Source organism: Bufo gargarizans, chromosome 6 (assembly GCF_014858855.1).
Source record: "Bufo gargarizans isolate SCDJY-AF-19 chromosome 6, ASM1485885v1, whole genome shotgun sequence".
NCBI classification, from domain to species: domain Eukaryota; kingdom Metazoa; phylum Chordata; class Amphibia; order Anura; family Bufonidae; genus Bufo; species Bufo gargarizans.
In genome coordinates, this window is record NC_058085.1 from 246,113,948 (window position 1) to 246,126,113 (window position 12,166).

A 12,166-nucleotide genomic window follows, 5' to 3' on the forward strand; every position below is an offset into this window, starting at 1 on the left:
CTCTTCAGCATGTCTTTTTTTCAACAGTGGAACTTTGCGGGGGCTTCTTGCAGATAGCTTGGCTTCACATAGGCGTCTTCTAATTGTAACAGTACTCACAGGTAACTTTAGACCTTCTTTGATCTTCCTGGAGCTGATTGTTGGCTGAGTCCTTGCCATTTTGGCTATTCTTCTATCCATTCGAATGGTCGTTTTTTTGCTTTCTTCCAAGTCTTTCAGGTTTTGGTTGCCATTTTGAAGCATTTGCAATCATTTTAGCCTATTATTTTCTGCACTTCTTTGTTTTCCCCTCTTCAATCAACTTTTTAATAACGATACGCTGTTCTTCTGAACAATGTCTGGAACAACCCAATTTCCTCAGAATTTCAGAGAGAAATGCACTGTAACCAGCATGTACAACATTTGCTGCCTTCCTTCCTTAAAGGCAATAATTGCCACCTGTTTTTCAAAGAATGATTGAATTACCGAGAATCAGCAGCATGCATGTCATGACTGTTGGATTTCTATTACTCTACTACACCTGCTAGTAAATTATTTGCTATGTAGAAATATCATTTCTAACAAAAACAGTGATTGATCAGGTTAGTGATGTCTGACTGCTATCATTTTGGACACAACTGTATCAACAAAGGTTCCAAAAGTTGTGTGAGCTCCGCAATAGGAACTGTGATTACAACTGCTAAATTACACGCTATTAAGAGATATATATTGTATATGTATTTTTTTATTATTTCCTTTTATGTAGATTGTATAATTGGAATTTTTATGTGAATTAATAGTAAAATAAAATGCATGTTATATAGAGCCGGCCATTGACTTATAGCTAGGTGGTTATAGCAGGCAGTGCTGTATTCCAGTGAGTTCTTCACAATAATTGTATGCTTTCCCCATACTGCTCTACAGAGGAAGAAGTGACATTACAGGGGGTACTGTGCTGGTCATCACTGATGACAATGACTGGGGGTGGGGTGGAAGCAGCAGAAATGGGAAGTTGGTGTTTGACTCGTAGAGCTAATGACAGTTCCCCCCCCCCCACTGTTGCACCCTGACTGGCCCACTGACTGTGGGTTCCCAGTCTTGGAGATCCCCTTTATGGAAGAGTCACCAAATACACCTGTGTCCTAATAGAGTATGATAATTGCAGTTGTCACCCAAGAGTTTAACATAGTGAATATAAGATTTCTCTTTATTAAATGAGCTGACTGAGTGAGAACCAGCATTCTCCATACTTGCAGTTTATATCAGCCTCTAGCACAGGAGGATTAGAATTTTATGCCATGGGCCTAACTCACTGTTTGAGTGAAAGAGTTACAAAGAGTGATATCAGTAATGGTAACAAGCCTCCCAGTGCCAAAAGTTGTAAGCTCTGGCTATGAGCTCAAGTCTACCTGAGCATACATGAAGAGCCACATCCTCAAAGCAGATTCTGGGAAATAAGGCATGATGGTGAACAGAGTCTACATTTCTACATTCTGTATAAGCTTACCTAAACATAGCCAGGTGCACGAGGCTTTAGATCAAGTGGCTACAAAACAGATAATTATGCAACAACTTATACCTATCATTTTTGAGGTTACAGAAAGTCTAGTAGTCTGAAACTAAAAATCTTCTTATTCTCCAACCTATTAAAGGATCCACTTTGCAAGTTCACACGATCCAGCCATGAGCTTGTGAGTTCTGTTCTAAGGTTTCACTGTCACCAAGTTACATCATCTCTGTTCAACATCACTGAATGTATTCTAGGTTTAATCAAGAATCATCATTTCTTGACAACAGTGGTGTACCCATCACGTTAAATGCGGTTTCCTACTGTTTTCGGACAACATCCCCTTTCAATTGTTATCTTACAGTATACAGACCTGTGGGTAATGGACCCTGTATGGTGGTATAAAATTAATTAACATAGAGGTACAGTATAGACCAGTTTATGAGCACCACAGTGTGGATCTATACGCCAGAGCTACAATACGGAGGGATGGATGAGCCCAGGGGAAAAATTGCAAATTCTAGTAAAGGTCAAACCCAACATCAACATACATCATGAAAGAAACAGATACAGGAAAATAAATTATCATCAGTAGAGGCCATAAAATAAGTTGGAGGATATCTTTCACACCAGTCACCATATTAGATCATTTCATGTAGAAAATCTTACTAGATATTCTCTAGTGTTTGTCCTTTTTCCATATGGGCATTGGAGGACATTCACTAACCTGAAGGCACAATTCTTGCTCTTTATTGATGTTTTCTTTGATGTTTGCCAAGATCACAAGTTCTCATGAAGCGTTCTCCACACGTGCTACAGGCATAAGGTCTTTCTCCAAAATGGAGTCTTAAATGCATATTAAGTAGTGATTTACTTAAGAAACACTTCCCACACTGATCACATTTATATGTTTCATTCTGTAAGTGATTGACTTTCCAATGAGTCTTCATATGTCCCACAAGTGACGATTTGGTATAGAATGTTCTCCCACACTTGGAGCACGTCAACAATTTATGCTTAACAGGTGGTTCAGGGGGAGCATGCACAATTGCTGTGGTAAAGACATGGGTTCCACTCTGAAGTAATTTTGCTGCTGTATGAATTCCTTGATGTGATACTAACTCTGCCATAGACCAAAAACATTTCTTGCATTCAGAACAAGAATATTGTACACTGATGTGGTCATTAGCAACACTTTGAGACTCTGGAGAATTCGTATCTGGATTTTTACCATCTTTCACATAAGTTGAGAGATAATGGTTTGCGCCTCTACATGGGGCTGGATCCTCATTAACATGAGATGAACATTGTGATGAATGATCTTTTACCTCATAAATGTTGGGGTTTGTGAGGGAATCTCCATCTAGTAAGACTGTTTCATCCTTATTGTGAGAAGGCAGATATCTGTGTGTATGATCCAATGGTGTATTGTTCTGATATTTGAAATTTCCTCCATCACATGTGCTTGGCTCTTCCTCAATATAAGTAAATTCATATTGCAATGCATGAGAATATGTAGCTGCACAATTGTTTTGGTCTGTGAGGGTGCCACCATTACACGAGACTGGATCCTCCTTAACATAAGTGAATGGATATTGTTGTGTAGATTCTATTAGACTTCTTCCTTCACATGAGTGTGGCTCCTCCGTAATATGAGAAGGACCTTGTTGTATCTGATCTGTAGGTGAATAAATGTCAGGATTTGTTAAGTCTTCCCTGTATTGGTCCTCCTGAATCTGCATAGGTAGATATTCATTTGTACTACCTGTGGGTAAACCTGGTAGAAAGAAGAAGATCAGATATCAGAAGAAGATCAAATTTTAACTCTCAGTTTTCTACTATATTTTGTGGTCAATAATATAACTCTTACCTAATGATGTGAGAGGCTGCTCATTCTCCATCATTACATCCTTGTACAGATCCTTGTTTCCTTCTAAATACTCCCACTCTTCCATGGAGAAATGGACAGTAATATCCTGACATCTTATAGGAACCTGACACACACAATGATAAAGTCATCATTCAGATACATTATCCCTTGTGTTACCATATAAGGTCCCAGTATTCCCGGCAGCACTCACCTCTTCAGTCAGCAGCTCAATGATCTTATTGGTCAGTTCTAAGATCCTCTGCTTACTGTGTGGCTTGTGTGTCATAGACTGAGGCAAAGGTAGGTGAACATCTGTCAGCACCCTGCAAGTTCCTTCTACAACCTGAAGACTTCTATTCGTTGCTCTCTCTCCTGATTTCTTCACAACAAAATAATCCTACATAATGAGAAAGAATGATTATGGGGGTTGAGCCAAGTTATTACGTTATCCCCTATCCGCTGGAGGTCCAACTTGGGACCCACACCAGTCACAAGAATAGGTCCCGTTCCCCTGTTCTGATGGAGCGTCAGGTTGTGCATGTGCACTGCCACTCATGCTCTATGGGAGCGCTGGAGATAGCCGAGTACATCTCTCAGAAAAGCGTCACGTTCCCTCCGTGTACAACTGCACATCTGCAGCAGAGGCTCAGTTAACAGATTCTGTAAAAAGTGCATACTGCACTACTTTGACAGAATGGAGCCATAGTGGAAACCTGACAGACTTCATTGGGCACCAATGGTGTCCTTCATATCGCTGATCCGGAGATGGATTTTTATTTTTTTTTACTCCCAGAATGGAACAGAAAATATGCCGGAGATATGAACCTAGTCTTACATACGCAAAACATTTAAAGGGAACCTGTCACCGGGATTTTGGGTATAGAGCTGAGGATGTGGGTTGCTTCATGGCTGCTAGCACATCCGCAATACCCAGTCCCCATAGCTCTGTGTGCTTTTATTGTGTAAAAAAAAACGATTTGATACATATGCTAATTAACCTGAGATGAGTCCTGTCCTTGAGATGAATCAGGGACAGGACTCATCTCAGGTTATTTTGCATATGTATCAAATCAGTTTTTTTCCACAATAAAAGCACAGAGAGCTATATGGACTGGGTATTGCGGATGTGCTAGTGGCCATCTAGCAACCCATGTCCTCAGCTCTATACCCAAAACTCCGGTGACAGGTTCCCTTTAAGACATGTTTCCTCATTCATACTCTATATTGCTGGTAGAACAGTAAAGCATAAAGAGGGGGATCATGTGCCATAATTCCTTCACCTCTCCAGTCAGCAGAAGGATAATCTCCAGGGTGAGGTTTAGGACCTGCTCGGTTGGATCACTCTGTTTTTTGTCCATTTTCAGTGACACAGTAGAGAAATGGATGTTTCAGACCTGAAATCTGTAATGAGATTCATTCAGTACATTGTACTAGACACGTATACTATGTAATGTTTGTGTGGCATGATAACATGAAACGAATGCCCCAATGTTGTATAGTGAAGTAAGTACATCAGGCTTTCGTCCGGTCAATTCTTGGCATAGTTTCTGGGTTTCGGCCAGATCTCTGCCGTTGCCCATTATACTTAAAGGGGTTGTTTATATTATTTTTATTGATGACCTATCCTCACAATACCAGATTGGCGGGGGGTCCAACACCCGATACCCCTGCAATCAGCTGGTTGAAGAGAAGGCGCAAGCCGTGCCAGCGCAGCCTTCACTTCATTGTTTACCTGCTCAACGTCGCAACAGCGGGACCTATTGAAGTGAATTGGACGGTTTCTGTAGTTACACCTGCTCACCGCCGCTGTTGCAATGGCGAGCAGGTTAACAATGAAGAGTAAGCTGCAATGGCACGGCGCAGGGTGTCAGACCCCCGCCAATATCTTACTGATGACCTATCCTGATGATAGGTCATCAATAAAAATAACTTGGGCAACCCCTTTAATGGGGCTGGGCGGCAACGCTGTGGATTTCGGCAACGCCGGATCCAGAGAAATCCGCCAGGCTGTTCCCTCACAGATTTCACAGCATTAGGCTTCATGCACACGGCCGTTGATTTGGTCAGCATCCGAGCCGGAGTTTTGGCGGCTCTGATACAGAACCCTTTCACTTCAATGGGGCCGCAAAAGATGCGGACAGGCTTGTCTAAAACTGCCCTTAGGCTTCCTGCACACACATAAAATCCCTGTTTCTGCACCAAAATCCACTATTTCTAACTGTGGATTAGATGTGGTTTTGCTGCAGATCTCACCCTTCATTGGAAAAGGGGAAAATCCTCAGCTAAAGTTGCAAACATAATTGACATACTGAAGATTAGGAAGTCCGCACAGCAGGTCAATTTTTGCATACAAAAATCCACAAAATGTACATAAGATTTGCGCAATTTCATACACTTTGCTGGTACTGCATTATGCTTCTGTTTTTCCGCATGGGAACCCGCACGGGGAAAAAACATGTATTCTGCATCGTGTGCAGGAAGCCTAAGGCTACCTACACACAACTCAGATTGCTGGTACTGTAGAAAAGCAACACGCAAAGTTAATTATTTGCCAATCTTATCGGTAGTATGTCATTGTTTGTGTGAGTCGCACAGTTTTTCAGTGTGGATTCTTGTGCGGAAAAACCTTAGCGTAATACAGTACCAACAAAGTGTATAAGATTAGACTAATCTCATGTACGCTTTGCAAAGCACTTGACTACAATTTCCCCTAGCATGTTAGTGGGCTCTGTACCACATTCACACCCAACACTGGCAGTGGATTGATGACGAGGAGCTGGCATATGGAGTTCAGAGTAGAGAAACTGAAAAGTCCATAACCTCACGCATGACTAAGGCTACTTTCACACTAGCGGTTTTTGTGGATCCGTTATGTATCTGCAAAAACGCTTCTGTTACAATAATACAACCACATGCATCCATCATGAACGGATCCGGTTGCATTATGTCTTATACAGCCAAGACGGATCAGTCATGAACACCATTGAAAGTCAATGGGGGACGGATCAGTTTTCTATTGTGTCAGAGAAAACGGATTGACTTACATTATGTGTCAGGACGGATCCGTCTCGCTCCACTTCCCAGGACAGACAGCAAAATGCTGCAGGAAGCGTTTTGGTGTTCGCCTCCAGAGCGGAATGGTGACTGAACGGAGGCAAAGTGATCCTTTTCCATTCAGAATGCATTAAGGCAAAACTGATCTGTTTTGGACCGATTTTGAGAGCCCTGAATGGATCTCACAAACGGAAAGCCAAAACGCGAGTGTGAAAGTAGCCTTACATGCTAGGGCAAGATGTAGTCAAGTAGTTGGACACTATGCTGACCAGGCCTAGAGGAAGAAGTTGACTGGGCTGGTTCCTGGGCACAGAGTGGCATCATTGACCAGGTCCTCTACGTAAGAGCCCGCAGCAGCCCCTCACTAACATCCCTCCAACATCCAGGGAGCACAGATTTCTTCTGGAATAGGACATAGTTTTCTGTGCCTCACTCACACTTCCCAGATCAGATCCTTCCCCATCTTGTCACAGCAGCTCTGCCAACACTGGTCAAACCGCGCAAGCCACCTGGCTCTGTCTCCCGCCGTTTCCTGCCCTCTGCGCTGTCCACTGGCGAGTCTAAAATGGCGCTGGCAGTAACCAAACTGAAATAACAGACATGGGCAAGATTACATCGGTTAGTGGGGCTGCGTTTTGGTCATTTGTCGCTCAATTGCCCAGCCCTACCTGAGTGACGGTTGCTGCTGCTTCCATTTAGTATGTCTCTCCAGATATAATAAATGTGATGTGAACAGAACCTAATTACACAGAAATCAGTGGTGCTTATCTGTTCCTACAGTAGTAGGTGTCACAGCTTGTTCACCAACCACTAAGTGACATGTATTGCTCACATCATAATAATAATAAAAAATATTAGGGTTATGCACTAATTTCCAGACCTCTCAAACTGGCGGGATGTGCGTTGGTTATCATTTACCTGATCCCCGGCTTGTGTGCTCCCCAATCTCCGCTGCTCGTCTCGGGTCCCTCTGTGTAAACTTCTGGTTTGGTCCCACTGCAGCCAATCATTGGCCGCAGCAGCGATCTGCTCCCTTGCATCATGCGACCATATGATATGACACAAGGGGAGCAGCAGCCAGTGGAGATTACATGGCGGGACCCGAGACGAGCAACGGAGGAAGGGGAGCAAACTAGCCGGGGACCAGGTAAATATGATCACCAACATGGATCCCGACAGTCTGAGAAGTGAAGAAATTAATACACAACCCCTTAAGGTTCAAGAGCAGCATCTTAGCTTGTATTATAGAACACTACTCCCCTGCAAAGCATAGAAAGATGTTCTGCAGCAGCTGATGTGTGATTTATAAGAAATAACATACACTCTGCTGAAAATGACACGTACTGTGCCCTTGTGTCACAGAACTCCAGGGTGACTGCTAAAATGATCATTTCCAGTAGTGGGCCATTATATAATACCATGGGCATATAATACACCCTGTATCATTATAATGTTACTGCTGTCGTGGTCAGCAATACACTTCTCTAGACACAAGGTATCATGGGTGGATAACACACAGCCAGTGCATGGTTATACTGAGATTACCTTCTAGGAAGCAGCAGCCTCTACACACAGGCATCATGCAGGAAGTGCTTGGCAGGGAATTCTGGGAGAACCACCTGACCTCAGCAGTCACATGGTAGGTAGTACCTCCTGCCAGGAGGAGCCATGGAGAGACCTGGCTTTTAACACTTTGTTTACCAGCAGCAGGCACACGAGCTGCTAATTCTAGAGCAGGGATCAGCAACCTCCGGCAGTCCAGCTGCTGTGAAACTACAACTCCCGGAACGCTCCATTCACTTCTATGGGAGCCGAGCAGGTTTGCATGCTGGGAGTTGTAGTTTCACAGCAGCTGAGTGCCGAAGGTTGCTGATCCCTGTTCTAGAGGATATATCTAGCTAACTGTATATATTCAGCAATGTTTGGTCAGCCGCTCTGTTGCTGCACGTGGCTGATAACAGAGAGCAGTAGACTGCTATGCAGCATACAATGGTACAGGGTAAATATCTGACAGACATACTATCACCTAGACGTTCCTCGCCACCCTCATATCGATCTCACTAAACATGCCCGACACCCACATGTATCGTGGGTATAGCGCTTCCACATACTATATTTTCAGGCATTCTGGTGTATTCTGTTGCAGATTTTCACAATGTTTTACATGTGGATTTTGTTGTGAATGTTACATAGTACTGCCGAAAAAAAAGACGCCAGGTCACCAAGCCTTTTTTACAACCATCCACTGTTCCCGCCGAGACCGCATCCTGAGATGACTATTCCACAGAATGGCTGCACACAAAAAAACACACATAAATCCGCACTATATCACGTTTTTGGTTCAGTTTTCATCTGGAGTTTCTGCGGATCTCACCGTTCCATTGAAAAGGGTGAAATTCGCACAAGAAAAATGCAACACCAACAACTGACAGGCCGGGGGTTAGCTGCAGATTTGTTGTTGCGGATTTTGGTGCGGCAAATCCACAGCGTCATACAGTACCAGCAAAGTGGATGAGAATTTCAGTATGACCAAAGGGGCCAAAGTCAGAGCAGACAGAGTACGTGCTTAAAGGGAACCTGGCTGTCTCCTGGATTTCGTGTATAGAGCTGATGACATGGGTTGTTAGATGGCCGCTAGCACATCCGCAATACCCAGTCCCCATAGCTCTGTGTGCTTTTATTGTGTAAAAAAAAAAAAAAAAAAAAAAGAAGATTTGATGCATATGCAAATTAACCTGAGATGAGTCCTGTCCCTGACTCATCTCACATACAGGACTCATCTCAGGTTAATTTGCATATCAAATAGTTGTTTGTTTTTTTTACACAATAAAAGCACACAGAGCTATGGGGACTGGATATTGCGGATGTGCTAGCGGCCATCTAGCAACCCATGTCCTCAGCCCTATATACAAAATCCTGGTGACAGGTTCCCTTTAAAGGGATTCTGTCATCAGATTTGTGCCCTTGGGCACCTTAGGTAGGTGAGTGACAGCTTAGAAAAACCTGTTTTTTGGGCTAATAGAGCCACAAGCAGGTTTAATAAGGGCAGTTTAGGATTCATGTTATTAGCACCGACATGGCCATATGTCTAGCTTATAGGGCACAAATCTGATGACAGAATCCCTTTAAACGGTAAACGGTCCGAGGTCAGGGCAGGCAAGAAGTGTCAATACGGAGGTCAGGCAGCGGGGGATTGGTATATGGGCAGACAACAGAATACAGCACATCAATGTCAGATAGAACCTCTGGGACTCATACCTATAACGGAGACCCCAAAGTTCAGGTGGGCACACCACGCATGGGCGGCCGTCCTCCATTCTATTTTAATGGGAGCACCAAAAATAGCCTATTTTTGGAAGTCCTATAGAAATTAATGGAGACCAAACCACGCAAGCAAGGCCACTGCTGCATTCACTTCTATCGAACAGCCTGAAATAGCTGAGCCAGCAATCGTCTATTTTCAGTGTTACCATAGAAATGAATGGAGGGCAGCAACATGCATGGTGCTGTCTAATTCAGTATGGAAGCTTCGTTCTAGAGATGCGGCTCCGAGGAATGGAACTGGCGCCTATCTGCCATGTTCCAGGTCAGGTAACCCAACGCTACAGTAATAACGGGGAACAGCTATTCACCATATTTTTGTACAGGCCATTTATATAAGTTAATCACATCCCCTTTTAGACGCCTCTTCTCAAGACTGTTGCAGATTTGTTGCACAGAACTCTTCTACGGCCATCAGTAGTACCAAGGCACAACTGCTTTTATCACTGAACATTACTGTTTGCCATAGCACAGAGACACATAGGTGACATGATGTGGGGTGCCATTAGCTAACCATGGCCTTTCCTGTCTAGTATTTGGGGAGCGAACATTGACCAGCCCTTGGTATGTCCAGGACATAGTGGAAGCACTCTTACTGCCTTTTTTGGGACAGAGTTCCAACAAGATGACTGCCCGTACTACACAATGTGCTCTTCAGGGTATTCAGCAACATCCTTGGCCAGTTCAATCGCAAGATGTGTGTATGTGTGTATGTGTGTGTGTATATATATATATATATATATATATATATATATATATATATATATACAGTGGAGGAAATAATTATTTGACCCCTCACTGATTTTGTAAGTTTGTCCAATGACAAAGAAATGAAAAGTCTCAGAACAGTATCATTTCAATGGTAGGTTTATTGTAACAGTGGCAGATAGCACATCAAAAGGAAAATCGAAAAAATAACTTTAAATAAAAGATAGCAACTGATTTGCATTTCATTGAGTGAAATAAGTATTTGAACCCCTACCAACCATTAAGAGTTCTGGCTCCCACAGAGTGGTTAGACACTTCTACTCAATTAGTCACCCTCATTAAGGACACCTGTCTTAACTAGTCACCTGTATAAAAGACACCTGTCCACAGAATCAATCAATCAAGCAGACTCCAAACTCTCCAACATGGGAAAGACCAAAGAGCTGTCCAAGGATGTCAGAGACAAAATTGTAGACCTGCACAAGGCTGGAATGGGCTACAAAACCATTAGCAAGAAGCTGGGAGAGAAGGTGACAACTGTTGGTGCGATTGTTCGAAAATGGAAGGAGCACAAAATGACCATCAATCGACCTCGCTCTGGGGCTCCACGCAAGATCTCACCTCGTGGGGTGTCAATGGTTCTGAGAAAGGTGAAAAAGCATCCTAGAACTACACGGGAGGAGTTAGTTAATGACCTCAAATTAGCAGGGACCACAGTCACCAAGAAAACCATTGGAAACACATTACACCGCAATGGATTAAAATCCTGCAGGGCTCGCAAGGTCCCCCTGCTCAGGAAGGCACATGTGCAGGCCCGTCTGAAGTTTGCCAATGAACACCTGAATGATTCAGAGAGTGACTGGGAGAAGGTGCTGTGGTCTGATGAGACCAAAATAGAGCTCTTTGGCATTAACTCAACTCGCTGTGTTTGGAGGAAGAAAAATGCTGCCTATGACCCCCAAAACACCGTCCCCACCGTCAAGCATGGGGGTGGAAACATTTTGCTTTGGGGGTGTTTTTCTGCTAAGGGCACAGGACAACTTATTCGCATAAACGGGAAAATGGACGGAGCCATGTATCGTGAAATCCTGAGCGACAACCTCCTTCCCTCTGCCAGGAAACTGAAAATGGGTCGTGGATGGGTGTTCCAGCACGACAATGACCCAAAACATACAGCAAAGGCAACAAAGGAGTGGCTCAAGAAGAAGCACATTAAGGTCATGGAGTGGCCTAGTCAGTCTCCGGACCTTAATCCAATCGAAAACCTATGGAGGGAGCTCAAGCTCAGAGTTGCACAGAGACAGCCTCGAAACCTTAGGGATTTAGAGATGATCTGCAAAGAGGAGTGGACCAACATTCCTCCTAAAATGTGCGCAAACTTGGTCATCAATTACAAGAAACGTTTGACCTCTGTGCTTGCAAACAAGGGTTTTTCCACCAAGTATTAAGTCTTTTTTTGTTAGAGGGTTCAAATACTTATTTCACTCAATGAAATGCAAATCAGTTGCTATCTTTTATTTAAAGTTATTTTTTCGATTTTCCTTTTGATGTGCTATCTGCCACTGTTACAATAAACCTACCATTGAAATGATACTGTTCTGAGACTTTTCATTTCTTTGTCATTGGACAAACTTACAAAATCAGTGAGGGGTCAAATAATTATTTCCTCCACTGTGTATATATATATATATATATATATATATATATATATATATATATATATATAT

The 12,166-nt window shown here is 43.1% G+C and overlaps 1 protein-coding gene across 4 annotated transcripts; it reads right to left on the minus strand.

Moving 5' to 3' along the window:
• Window positions 1-496: 496 nt before the first annotated feature.
• On the minus strand, window positions 497-8,004 carry LOC122940582 (oocyte zinc finger protein XlCOF8.4-like). Of its 4 annotated transcripts, XM_044297218.1 has the most exons (7): window positions 7,956-8,004; window positions 6,848-6,996; window positions 4,637-4,757; window positions 3,568-3,753; window positions 3,357-3,480; window positions 3,252-3,263; window positions 497-3,164 (listed from the first exon to the last, which is right to left on the minus strand). In XM_044297218.1, exons 3-7 carry the CDS (start codon window positions 4,712-4,714, stop codon window positions 2,236-2,238), a joined length of 1,329 nt encoding a protein of 442 aa, XP_044153153.1. In that variant the 5' UTR covers window positions 4,715-4,757; window positions 6,848-6,996; window positions 7,956-8,004; the 3' UTR covers window positions 497-2,235. The 4 variants fall into 4 exon arrangements, with proteins under 4 accessions (XP_044153153.1, XP_044153150.1, XP_044153151.1 ...); XM_044297215.1 differs by having other exon boundaries at window positions 497-3,263; XM_044297216.1 differs by lacking the exon at window positions 7,956-8,004 and adding an exon at window positions 7,079-7,933 and having other exon boundaries at window positions 497-3,263.
• Window positions 8,005-12,166: the final 4,162 nt, after the last annotated feature.

Bases quoted from the DNA above. Each gene is read 5' to 3' on its own strand.
- LOC122940582 (XM_044297215.1), bottom strand. From the start codon at position 4,714: ATGGACAAAAAACAGAGTGATCCAACCGAGCAGGTCCTAAACCTCACC. The intron at 3,754-4,636 runs GTGAAGGAATTA...CTCATTATGTAG, and splicing joins TCCTTCTGCTGACTGGAGAG to GATTATTTTGTTGTGAAGAA. The intron at 3,264-3,356 runs GTAAGAGTTATA...TCTTTCTACCAG, and splicing joins GCAGCCTCTCACATCATTAG to GTTTACCCACAGGTAGTACA.